A 14,075-nucleotide genomic window follows, 5' to 3' on the forward strand; every position below is an offset into this window, starting at 1 on the left:
CAGAAGAGGTGGCTTTCTGAGGTGCTCTTTAATGCTCTAGAAAACCTGTTCACATTCGGGAGTCCATTCGAACTTCCTATTGGCCTTGAGTATATTAAAAAAATGGCAAATAGTGATCTGTAGCCCTTGATATGAAGCGACTGAGAGTCGTTATTCGCCCATTGAGACTCTGAACCTGTTTTCGGTTGGTTGGGCTTCTCATATCAAAGAGAGCTTGGATCTTTTCAGGGTTGATTTCTATTCTCCTCTGGTTAACCATGTACCCTAGGAATTTTTCCAAGGATACCCCGAACGAACACTTCAGAGGATTGAGCTTCATTCTGTACTTTCAGAGTATGCTGAACATCTCAACGAGATGTGCTATATGATTTGAAGCACATGCGATTTTACCAACATGTCATCAACATAGACTTCCATTGATTTTCTGATCTACTCGGAAAACATTTGGATAACTGGTCGCTAGTACATCGTCCCAGCGTTCTTTAGGCCAAAAGGCATAACCTTATAGCAATACAACCCCCGATCTGTGACAAAAGAGGTATGCTCTTCATCCGATGTGTACATTGGGGTCTGATTGTATCTCGAGTAGGCGTCCATAAAACTTAGCAGCTCGTGCTCGGAGGTGGCATCAACGAGCTGGTCAATTCTTGGCAAGGGAAAGTTGTCCTTCTAATAGGCTTTGTTAAGGTCAGTGAAGTCAATGCAGGTCCGCCATTTGTCGTTAGGCTTCTTTACCAAGACCAGGTTGGCAACCCAGCTTGGGTAGAATGCCTTCAGGATGGATCCGTTTAGGAGGAGATTATCTAACTCAACTTTCAAGGCAACATATTGCTTTGGATCCATTGCTTTTCTCTTCTGGTGAACGAGCCCGACCTCACTATCAATATTCAAGGCATGGCAAATAATGTTCGGGCTGATCTCGACCATGTCAACATGAGTCCATGCGAATACATCGACATTTTCCCTAAGGAAGCAGGTCAGGTCCTTGGCGAGCTGGGGGTTGAGATTAGTTTCGATTCTCATTACTCGGCTTGGCTCGCTTTGATTTACCGATACCTCAGATAGGTCCTCAACCGGCCCACTACAAGGGCATTCCTGGATGCGAGGATCCATGTTATCCTCAGTTGGGCCAGGCTGTGGCTTGATCCTGCTGATCGCCATTGCCTGCTCAGGGATGCAGATTGGAGTTCCTTTTCCCTTGCACGTCATCTGCACTGCTCTTACATAGTGGGAGAATTCAAGGTAATAATTACGAGTCTACAAGTGGGTAGGTATCGGGCAAGTCCTTCCTCGCATCCCATTGGTTATTTGCACGAGAAATATCCTCAAATTGCATAGGGCTTGGGTAGGTGGATGATCCCTAGCCACTCACAAGCCTGGCGTTCACCTTCTACACTGACAAGAACCATACCTCTTTCCTCATTGTGCAACATGGCAACGTCTGGATGAAACAAACCTTCCTAAGCCCTGATTGGCTGTTACTGACGAGAGTCCACATCAGCCCTAACTTTTTAGGCATAACAATACATATATATTGTCAAAACATTATATCTAAGGAATCTTATAAAAGTATTGGATACATGAAAAGAGTAGAATGCATACATCTATATGAATCAATTTTACATTGAATTTCAAGAAGGTAATTACACTCTAAACAACGATTAAAATTATAATCATAATCTCACATTTTTCTAGCAACATTTATATCTCAAAGTCATCAACTCAAGAGAGATTTCTTTGCTACTGATAAATAATGTTTATGAAACAAATACTATATATATATCTCATCAAACTCTCCTTTAATTCACATGGTATCAATCGCCAATTTGCTACAAATTGCCCAACCTCGCCTCCATAAAAGATTTTTTATTTCACTCTTGGTTTTTGTGTCCTATCTCCTTTCACTGCAGGATCTTTGTCAATATTTTCGAGCCTTCGGATTTTAGTTATCAACAAAGACAATTTTATGATCTCTTATCCATTCTTAAAGACTGAACATACATATACATTACATAAAAAGTATGCAAGCAAATTTAGGATATATATCAAGTTTAGTGCTCTATACCGGTTGTAATTACGTAGTTTGTTCTATTGTATTTCAGCTTTGGGCACTTATGGTGTTTTCTAGGTTGTCAAGAGGTATGGATGGGATAAGCGTGTCTATTTGAAAGCCTCTAAATAGCAATGATATGAAAAACATGTACCTACAAAATTAGTTAGCACAATATTACAAAACTTTAGAAAATGATCATAAGAAAGCCTTTTTGGATGCAAATCTGCATCAGGATATGCATTTATGAAACTTTTGACAACAGAAGTATGTGAATCTTATTTCGACGCAAGGTTTGCATCAAAATACTTATTCAATGACAGGCTTAAAACTACAGATTAACATTTTAACCTTATAATAGATGTTTTACAGCTACTATGAGCTTGAAGATAACAATGTCATTTTTAACCTCATAACAATGTAATTTTTCGACAGAGAACTGCATTAAGATATTCATTTTCTGTTTTTCCATAGCATCATGATAGAAACTTCCGACAACAAAAGTATATGAATCTTATTTCGACGCAAGGTTTGTATCTAAAATATCTATATCTCAACGACTGGCTCAAAATGATAGATTGACACTGTCATTTTTGACCTCATAATAGGTGTTTTAGTCCGCCATTATAACCTATTCCAACACATCTTTTAAGTTGAAATAGGGCAATTTTTCCTTGTGTTGTTAATGAGAAAATGTTCATTAGTAATTTTATGAATTACCCAGCGATTAAGATGACAAACGATGTAATCCAACAGAGCTGTTGATGGAACTGGTACTTGGATTTGTGGCGAGTTGTTTCATATCCTGGTAAAACATATTTTCTGCCAACATATCCATGTTGCGTACGGATTAGAAGAACAAATCCTAGAAAAAATCCACTGATGAATCCCCCCAAATGTGCCGTATTGTCCACTCCAGGTATCAATCCGAGCAACAAATTCAGGCAAATGATTACCAGTAGCATCATCAATTGAAAACACTGATAATCAATATATTAAAAACATCTGTTTGTATGAATGAGTTTATGAATACAGGTTTAAGAAGTTTTGGTTAAAAAAATTTGTCACCTTATCAGAGTAGCTTGTCCAATTTGTGATGAACTTAGACAGCATCGAACCCATGAATCCGAAAAGGGCACTTGATGCACCAATTGAAACAATGTCTTTTTTAGGATCTTGATGAAGACAAGATAAAATACTTCCGCCTAAGCCGGCAAGTACATATAAGATTCCTATCTTCACTGCATCCACATTCATTTAAAAATCAATAAAAAAATGAATAGAAATTTATCCGAGATTGATTAACTAGGTAGCTCAGTTTAATGTTCTTGCAAAATCCAAATTCCTCTTCGAGCTGGATACAGGTGGGTAGAAGGGTAAAGATATTGAAAAGTAAATGGACAACACTGGAATGAAGAAACATGCAAGAGAATAAACACCATCATTCACCTTGCTCCATGTTATATGTGAAGCCTTATACGCTGTCTTATTGACATAAATTCACTCTGCATCTTGACCGTTGGTTTTTTTAAGTAATCTAACAGCTGAAAATTGAAGACTGGTCAAACCTATAAAAGCTACAGTCTCTCTCTTTCTCGGAAGATAGTCTCTCTCTCAATCAAAAGCTTCCCCAAATTTCTTCGTTAGGGTTCAAGAATAGGGCTTCTCTATGTGTGTGTGTAAATCTTTAGTTAATCTGTCCATTAAAGTTGTGTTTCTTTGTGGTCTTGAGAATCAGGTTTGGAGTTCTCTATTTGGGTTGTAGATTTACCGGTACTGGGTTGAAATCTGAGTAGTTCTTGATAATGAATGTTGTAAGGGGAGATCAATTGGTGATACTAATATTAGTGCAGCGAGCATCCATATTCTGGAGCTTAATGTGGACGTAGCTTGTTCAACTTTGAACAAGTGAACCACGGTAAATACTATGTGTTGATCTGTTTCCTTTTGCGTTCTTTGATTGATTGTGTTGGAAGTTGATTAGGATTAATGAGACTGGAATTACAACAATGGCATCAGAGCCGAGTTTAGGGTTCCTCAAAAACAAATTGAAAATTCTAGGGTTTCGAAATATTTTTGGGGCTTTTTTGATTAATTAGTTCCAAGAGTCCTAGAGTTCCAAACACAGCTAGAATCCCCTAAAACTGTCAGTAAATCGAGTCCATAGGACACAATCTTGATTTCTTAGGGTTTTCCTTTGAATTCAAATTATGAGCATCACACGCATTGAAATCTCCCAATATGATGGGAAGATTGGTTTCAACACTTGGAAAAAGAAGATGAAGACCCTCTTATCCCACAACAAGGTGGGAATTGCACTAGAGAAAGATGTCACTAAATGGCCGGAAGAAAAGCTGAAGAAGAAGGCAGATGTGGACGAAGAAGCGTATAACTTGATCATCATGAACCTGTCTGACACCGTGCTTCGAAAGGTGGATGGCGTGGAATCTCCGATTCCATTCGAGGGTAAACTTGAATTTTTATATGCTCTTAAATCTGCTCCTAATTTAGCTTTCCTAAAAGGTGCTTTGTTTTCTTATAAAACGGACCAAGCAAAATCTTTAGATGAAAATTTGGATGAATTCCTAAAAATGAACCTAACCCTAAAAGGTACTGACCAAGAACTAGGAGATTCCAGCCTAGTCATGATCCTGTTGAATTCCGTACAAGAGAAATACTTAGTGGTAAAGAATGCCCTTCAGTATAGTGGAACTGTACTCAGTGTGGACCTTATAGTTTCTAGGCTAAAATCAAGGGAATTAGAATTAAAGATTCAAAAATGTAGTGGTAGTAATCTGTTTGTAAAAGGGAAATTCGATACTGGACAATCTGGTAAAGAAACTAGAAAGAACCCTCAGAGACATGTAGGCTCTAAAAAACATAAAGACTAGTAAGGGTAATGGGAAACCTGAGGGTGAATCTAGGAAGTGTTTTTTTTGTAACAAAACAGGGTCCCTTAAGAAGAATTGTTATGAATGGATTAAAAAGAACAAACAGGCCAGTACAGAAACCAATCTAGCTAGCACAAGTAGTAACATAGAAATATCTGAAGCTCTTACTATTTCCAATACGTCTAGAACTAATGAGTGAGTGCTAGACTCAGGTTGTACCTTCCACATGAGTCCAAACGGAAATTGGTTTCAAAGACTTAAAACTAGGGAACAAGAAACATTATTCATAGGCAATAATCACTCTTGTGAGGTTCAAGGAATAGGTGACATAACCATTAGGCTGAATAATGGTAAGTTAGTTTTGCTCACTAGGGTTAGGTATATACCCGAACTTAAACGTAACCTAATTTCACTTGGAACCTTGGATGAATCTGGTTGTTCCTATAAAGCACAAAATGGCTGCCTAGAAGTGTACAAAAATGGAAATGTGCTGATTAAGGGTGTTAAGAAGAATGGTCTTTATATCTTATTTTGGTAATACTATCATGATGTGCTTAATTCTACTTTACTTTATACTAATGTATCTGCTGCAGAGAAATGGCATTTGAGATTGGGCCATATAGGCCAAAATGGCACGAATGCATGGAAACAGCAGGGTTATTTTGGTAATGATCTGGTGTCTACTTTAAATTTCTGTGAAACATGTATCCTTGGGAAATAGCACAGGATGAGTTTCCACAAAGATACTCACCTTGCTGAAAATTGCTTAGACTATTTACATGCTGATATTTGAGGCACAGAAAAGGTCAAGTCACATGGAGGGAACATGTACTTCCTCTCCATTGTTGACGACTACAGTAAGAAGGTATGGGTATACCTTTTCAAGACTAAGGACGAAGCCCTGACTAAGTTCAAAGGATGGAAAAATCTGGTTGAAACTCAATTAAATAGAAGAGTCAAAACACTTAGGACAGATAATGGGTTGGAGTTCTGTAACCTAGAATTTGATACTTACTGTGTCAATCAGGGGGTACTAAGGCATATGACTGTCAGGGTAACCCCACAACAAAATGGGGTTGTAGAGAGGATGAACAGAACTCTCCTAGAAAGGGTTAGGTGCCTTCTTTTTACTGTTGGTTTGCCCAAAACTTTCTGGGGAGAAGCTCTAACCACTGTAGCCTATCTGATTAATAGGAGCTCATCAAGTTCAATAAGCTTTAAGTGTCCAGAAGAGAGATGGTCAAGAAGGAGACCAAACCTCAACCACCTAAGGGTCTTTGGGTGCGCAGCATATGCACACACTAGAAAGGGTAAGTTAGAGTCTATGTCCCTTAAATTTGTCTTTTTAGGGTATCAAGAAGGGACTAAAGGCTACAAGTTGTGAGGGAGGGATGCACCAGGAATTAGGGTTATAATCAGTTGGGATGTAGTCTTTAATGAGACCATGTTTCCTTGCAAGGTTTCTAATGACAATGCAAGTAAGCCAAGGACAGATCCTAAAATGCTTGATCAAATAGAGAGATCTCAATTTGAGGTGGAGCCACCAAGCCTGACAGAACATTCTGAACAACTTGAAGCCACTGAACCACAAAGTCCCACACTGCCAAACAATGGGGACCAAGATGAAGAAGAGGAGCAACCTAAAAACAGTAATGAAGTCTAGAATGATAACCTAGCAGAATACCAATTAGTGAGAGACAAAGTTAGGAGGGAGATAAGGCCCTTTAACAAGTATAGCTATGCTGACTTAATCTAGACTGCCCTTGATACTGGGGTAGAGATAGTAAGGTCTGAACCTAAAACCTACTAAGAACCTATGAGCTCCAAAGACAGAAACAAATGGTCGGAAGCCATGAAGGAGGAAATGATGTCCCTAAAATAGAACAGAACCTGGTCCCTCGTCCCAAAACTAGCTAACTAGAAACTGGTAGACTGCAAATGGCTCTACAAATTAAAGGAAGGCATAACAAGCTCAGCTCTTCCAAGATTCAAAGCCAAACTGGTGGCAAAGGGCTTTACTCAAAGGGCAGGTATTGACTTTACAGAAATTTTCTCTCCTGTAGTTAAGTTTAAGACAATTAGGCTAATGCTAGCTATTGTGACCCATTATGACTTAGAATTGGAACAAATGGATGTTAAAACTGCCTTTTGCATGGTGAATTAGAAGAAAAAATATACATGTGTCAACCAATTGGGTTTAAAGATAGGAACTTGCCTGAACATGCTTGCCTACTGCATAAGTCCCTTTATAGACTTAAACAATCCCCTAGGCAGTGGTACAAAAGGTTTGACTCATTCATAGTAGGAGTTGGGTTTAATAGAATTGCATATGATAATTGTTTTTACTTTGCTTGTATAAATAACATGCCTATATACTTACTGTTGTACGTAGATGACATGTTGTTAATAAGCAAGTCTAAGTCACATATAGATGAACTAAAATCAAAATTGAGTGCTGAGTTTGATATGAAAGATCTAGGGTCTGCAAAAAAGATTTTGGGGATGATGATTGATAGGAATAGAAAATTAAATAGAGTGAAACTTCACCAATTACCATACCTGCAAAAACTGACATCTAGGTTTGGAATGACTGATGCTAAACCTGTCAACTTACCCTTAGCAGGATACTTTACATTGAGCAAGTTATAGTGCCCCAAAACTGATGCTGATAGGATTAAAATGGAAACCATACCCTACTCTAGTGCCATAGGATCTATCATGTATTCCATGATAAGCACCAGGCCTGATCTTTCTTTTGCAATATAATTATTGAGTAGGTTTATGTCAAATCTAGGAATAGAACACTAGGTTGCATTAAAATGGTTACTCAAATACATTAACACTACAATGCATGTTGGATTAGATTTTTGCAAAAGAAACTCTACATTTGATCTTCTTGGGTATGTGGACTCTGATTTTGCAGGAGATCGAGATTCAAGGAAATCCACCACAACCTACTACTTTACCTTAGGTGGAAATTGCATCAACTGGAAATCACAACTCCAACCATTGGTTGCACTGTCCACAACAGAAGTTGAGTATGTGGCAGTGATTGATGCATTCAAGGAGGCAGTATGACTACAAGGGATCTTGAAAGAGGCAATTTTGATGGATAGACTTGTGACTATGTATTCTGACAATCAAAGTGTCATTCATCTAAGCAAGAACCCCGTATATCATGAGAGGACAAAACATGTGGATGTGAAGTACCACTTTGTCCGAGACCAAATCAAAAAAGGAAATCTGAATCTATTGAAAATACCAACTGAAGAGAACCCAGTTGATATGGGAAAAAAAGTTGTAACTTCTGCAAAGTTCAAGCACTACTTGAACTTCCTTCACATCAACTGATTTCATAGAGCTGAGAAGGAGTATGTGAAAAGCTTGCTGCACCTGGATGTTGCTATCAGAGGAAAGAATAAGGCTTCAAGGTGGAGATTGTTATATGTGAAGCCTTATACGCTCTCATATTGGCTTAAATTCATTCTACATCTTGATCGTTGGTTTTTTAAGTAATCTAACGGTTGAAAACTGAAGACTAGTCAAACCTATAAAAGATGCAGTCTTTCTCTTTCTCAAAAGATAGTCTCTTTCTCAATTGAAAGCTTCCCCAAATTTCTTCGTTAGGGTTCAAGAATAGGGCTTCCGTGTGTGTGTGTAAATCTGTAGTTAATCTGTCCATTAAAGTTGTGTTTCTTTGTGGTCTTGAGAATCAAGTTTGGAGTCCTCTGTTTGGGTTGTAGATTTACTGGTACTGGGTTGAAGTCTAAGTAGTTCTTGTAAAACACATTCATATTCCAATATTTATTGATAATACAATCAATTTCTATAAAAAATCTCCATGGAATATATGCAGAAGTAAATGACAAACCTCTAGCCATAGCAATTGTTCTTTGATCTTCTTGCTCCTTTATAATTACAGGATCTTCCACTGACTGCAATTTTGGGTGATGGTTTTTGGGAATCAAAAATTAAAATTGCGTCTAATGGGGACCTGTAAAGTCTCCTTTATATGTAGTTGTCTTTCCATCAAAGACAACTGCTCAAGAGAAGAGACACGACTTTTACACTTTTACATTAAAATCCACATCAGTCCACATCAGCATAAAAGTAAAAGTGTAGGACCTTAATGAAATTATATTAAAAGTGTAGGACCATAATGTAAAAAGTCTAATATTCTCCCACTTGGTCCAAACTCTAATATAATCCAAAACACAAGAGATGTATATGCGGTATGTTCAATTAGAAAGAGGAAAAAGTACATGAATCATAGCGGTAAGTCCCTTTGAAACAAGTATTACCTTCCATGTATTACAATGCAATTCTTCTCTTTCTAAATAAACGCTTAAATTTGGAATATCACTTTATGAACAAACCTCAAATGTTTGTTCCAAGTCCTCTAAATGTTTGTTTGCTCCAACCAAAATGTATACAACTTAAAAGAGAAAACAAACTAAATTACAAAGTTTCAGACAATGAAAGTATTACCTCTCATAGTGACAAAGCGGGACATAGTCCCATTTGGACAACATGATCCTTGAACGTCTTTGGTGGCATGCCTTTCGTTAGAGGATCAGCAATCATCTGCTCAGTATGTATGTGTTCAATGAGCACTTCTTTGGCTTTAACGTGCTCCCTTATTGCTAAGTACTTAATGTCGATGTGTTTACTTCGACTTCCACTCTTATTATTCTTAGCAAAGAATACAGCAGNTTTCTCTTCAATGACCTCACCCTTTACACTTTATAATGGCCACATCTCGAAATACATGTAAATTGACCATTTTACCCTTCCATTCAAAAAAGAAAATTACTTGAAAAGGTAAATTTCATACCTTAGGGCATCAGAATAATAACGTGGGGTTTACAGTGGCAGCGTCTAGACGACACAAACCTTCCTAAGCCCTGATTGGCTGTTGCTGACGAGAGTCCACATCAGCCCTAACTTTTTAGGCATAACAATACATATATATTGTCAAAACAATATATCTAAGGAATCTTATAAAAGTATTGGATACATGAAAAGAGTAGAATGCATACATCTATATGAATCAATTTTACATTGAATTTCAAGAAGGTAATTACACTCTAAACAACGATTAAAATTATAATCATAATCTCACATTTTTCTAGCAACATTTATATCTCAAAGTCATCAACTCAAGAGAGATTTCTTTGCTACTGATACATAATGTTTATGAAACAAATACTATATATATCTCATCAAACTCTCCTTTAATTCACATGGTATCAATCACCAATTTGCTACAAATTGCCCAACCTCACCTCCATAAAAAAATTTTTTATTTCACTCTTGGTTTTTGTGTCCTATCTCCCTTTAGTGCAGGATCTTTGTCAATATTTTCGAGCCTTCGGATTTTAGTTATCAACAAAGACAATTTTATGATCTCTTATCCATTCTTAAAGAATGAACGTACATATACATTATATAAAAATTATGCAAGCAAATTTAGGATATATATCAAGTTTAGTGCTTTATACCGGTTGTAATTACGTAGTTTGTTCTGTTGTATTTCAGCTTTGGGCACTTATGGTGTTTTCTAGGTCGTCAAGAGGTATGGATGGGATAAGCGTGTCTATTTGAAAGCCTTTGAATAGCAATGATATGAAAAACATGTACCTGCAAAATTAGTTAGCACTATATTACAAAACTTTAGAAAATGATCATAAGAAAGCCTTTTTGGATGCAAATCTACATTAGGATATGCATTTATGAAACTTCTGACAACAGAAGTATGTGAATCTTATTTCGACGCAATGTTTGCATCAAAATTCTTATTCAATGACAGGCTTAAAACTACAGATTAACAATGTTATTTTTAACCTCATAATAGATGTTTTACAGCTACTATGAGCTTGAAGATAACAATGTCATTTTTAACCTCATAACAATGTCATTTTTCGACAGAGAACTACATTAAGATATGCCTTTTCTGTTTTTCCATAGCACCGTGATAGAAACTTCCGACAACAAAAGTATATGAATCTTATTTCGACGCAAGGTTTGTATCGGAATATCTATATTTCAACGACTGGCTCAAAACGATAGATTGACACTGTCATTTTTGACCTCATAATAGGTGTTTTAGTCCGCCATTATAACCTATTCCAACACATCTTTTAAGTTGAAATAGGGCAATTTTTCCTTGTGTTGTTAATGAGAAAATGTTCATTAGTAATTTTATGAATTACCCAGCGATTAAGATGACAAACGATGTAATTCAACAGAGCTGTTGATGGAACTGGTACTTGGATTTGTGGCGAGTTGTTTCATATCCTGGTAAAACATATTTTCTGCCAACATATCCATGTTGCGGACGGATTAGAAGAACAAATCCTAGAAAAAATCCACTGATGAATCCCCCCAAATGTGCCATATTGTCCACTCTAGTTATCAATCCGAGTAACAAATTCAGGCAAATGATTACCAGTAGCATCATCAATTGAAAACACTGATAATCAATATATCAAAAACATCTGTTTGTATGAATGAGTCTATGAATACAAGTTTAAGAAGCTTCGGTTAAAAAAATTTGTCACCTTATCCGAGTAGCTTGTCCAATTTGTGATGAACTTGGACAGCATCGAACCCATGAATCCGAAAAGGGCACCTGATGCACCAATTGAAACAATGTCTTTTGTAGGATCTTGATGAAGACAAGATAAAATACTTCTGCCTAAGCCGGCAAGTACATATAAGATTCCTATCTTCACTGCATCCACATTCATTTAAAAATCAATAAAAAAATGAATAGAAATTTATCCGAGATTGATTAACTAGGTAGCTCAGTTTTAATGTTCTTGCAAAATCCGAATTCCTCTTCGAGCTGGATACCGGTGGGTAGAAGGGTAAAGGTATTGAAAAGTAAATGGACAACACTGGAATGAAGAAACATGCAAGAGAATAAACGCCATCGTTCACCTTGCTCCATGTTATATGTGAAGCCTTATACGCTGTCTTATTGACATAAATTCACTCTGCATCTTGACCGTTGTTTTTTTAAGTAATCTAATAGTTGAAAATTGAAGACTGGTCAAACCTATAAAAGCTACAGTCTCTCTCTTTCTCGGAAGACAATCTCTCTCTCAATCGAAAGCTTCCCCAAATTTCTTCGTTAGGGTTCAAGAATAGGGCTTCTCTATGTGTGTGTGTAAATCTTTAGTTAATCTGTCCATTAAAGTTGTGTTTCTTTGTGGTCTTGAGAATCAGGTTTGGAGTTCTCTTTTTGGGTTGTAGATTTACTGGTACTGGGTTGAATTCTGAGTAGTTCTTGATAGTGAATGTTGTAAGGGGAGATCTATTTGTGATACTAATATTAGTGCAGCGAGCATCCATATTCTGGAGCTCAATGTGGACGTAGCTTGTTCAACTTTGAACAAGTGAACCACGGTAAATACTATGTGTTGATCTGTTTCCTTTTGCGTTCTTTGATTGATTGTGTTGGAAGTTGATTAGGATTAGTGAGACTGGAATTACAAAATGGTATCAGAGCCGAGTTTAGGGTTCCTCAAAAACAAATTGAAAATTCTAGGGTTTCGAAATATTTTTGGGGCTTTTTTGATTAATTAGTTTCAAGAGTCCTAGAGTTCCAAACACAGCTAGAATCCCCTAAAATCCTCAGTAAATCGAGTCCATAGGACACAATCTTGATTTCTTAGGGTTTTCCTTTGAATTCAAATTATGAGCATCACACGCATTGAAATCTCCCAATATGATGGGAAGATTGGTTTCAACACTTGGAAAAAGAAGATGAAGGCCTTCTTATGCCACAACAAGGTGGGAATTGCACTAGAGAAATATGTCACTAAGTGGCTGGAAGAAAAGCTGAAGAAGAAGGCATATGTGGACGAAGAAGTGTATAACTTGATCATCATGAACCTGTCTGACACCGTGTTTCGAAAGGTGATGGCGTGGAATCTCCGATTCCATTCTAAGGTAAACTTGAATCTTTATATGCTCTTAAATCTGCTCCTAATTTAGCTTTCCTAAAAGGTGCTTTGTTTTCTTATAAAATGGACCAAGCAAAATCTTTAGATGAAAATTTGGATGAATTCCTAAAAATGAACCTAACCCTAAATGGTACTGACCAAGAACTAGGAGATTCCAGCCTAGCCATGATCTTGTTGAATTCCGTACCAGAGGAATACTTAGTGGTAAAGAATGCCCTTCAGTATAGTGGAACTGTACTCAGTGTGGACCTTATAGTTTCTAGGCTAAAATCAAGGGAATTAGAATTAAAGATTCAAAAATGTAGTGGTAGTAATCTGTTTGTAAAAGGGAAATTCGATACTGGACAATCTGGTAAAGAAACTGGAAAGAACCCTCAGAGACATGTAGGCTCTAAAAAACATAAAGACTAGTAAGGGTAATGGGAAACCTGAAGGTGAATCTAGGAAGTGTTTTTTTTTGTAACAAAACAGGGTCCTTTAAGAAGAATTGTTATGAATAGATTAAAAAGAACAAACAGGCCAGTATAGAAACCAATCTAGCTAGCACAAGTAGTAACATAGAAATATCTGAAGCTCTTACTATTTCCAATATGTCTAGAAGTAATGAGTGAGTGCTAGACTCAGGTTGTACCTTCCACATGAGTCCAAACAGAAATTGGTTTCAAAGACTTAAAACTAGGGAACAAGAAACATTATTCATGGGCAATAATCACTCTTGTGAGGTTCAAGGAATAGGTGACATATCCATTAGGCTGAATAATGGTAAGTTAGTTCTGCTCACTAGGGTTAGGTATATACCCGAACTTAAACGTAACCTAATTTCACTTGGAACCTTGGATGAATCTGGTTGTTCCTATAAAGCACAAAATGGCTGCCTGGAAGTGTACAAAAATTGAAATGTGCTGATTAAGGGTGTTAAGAAGAATGGTCTTTATATCTTATGTGGGCAATACTATCATGATGTGCTTAATTCTACTTTACTTTATACTAATGTATCTGCTGCAGAGAAATGGCATTTGAAATTGGGCCATATAGGCCAAAATGGCATGAATGCATGGAAACAACATGGTTATTTTGGTAATGATCTTGTGTCTGCTTTAAATTTCTGTGAAACATGTATCCTTGGGAAACAACACAGGATGAGTTTCCACAAGGAACTCACCT

General features: G+C 37.0%; 2 protein-coding genes across 2 annotated transcripts; both read right to left on the minus strand.

Annotated features, from left to right (window-relative positions):
- Positions 1–2,766: 2,766 nt before the first annotated feature.
- LOC116119948 (RHOMBOID-like protein 5) lies at positions 2,767–3,476 on the minus strand (the record flags this gene model as incomplete). The annotated part of the gene is made up of 3 exons (XM_031405886.1): positions 2,767–3,047; positions 3,112–3,291; positions 3,383–3,476. Coding segments are annotated over 3 exons (555 nt in total), but the record flags the coding sequence as incomplete, so codon positions are not given.
- A 7,673-nt stretch (positions 3,477–11,149) lies between these two features.
- Positions 11,150–11,893, minus strand: LOC116119949 (RHOMBOID-like protein 5). The gene is given in 3 exon segments (XM_031405888.1): positions 11,150–11,413; positions 11,502–11,674; positions 11,767–11,893. Coding segments are annotated over 3 exon segments (564 nt in total).
- Between the last annotated feature and the right edge of the window lie 2,182 nt (positions 11,894–14,075).

The sequence above is a fragment of the Pistacia vera genome, unplaced genomic scaffold, assembly GCF_008641045.1.
Source record: "Pistacia vera cultivar Batoury unplaced genomic scaffold, PisVer_v2 Contig913, whole genome shotgun sequence".
In the NCBI taxonomy this organism is placed as follows: domain Eukaryota; kingdom Viridiplantae; phylum Streptophyta; class Magnoliopsida; order Sapindales; family Anacardiaceae; genus Pistacia; species Pistacia vera.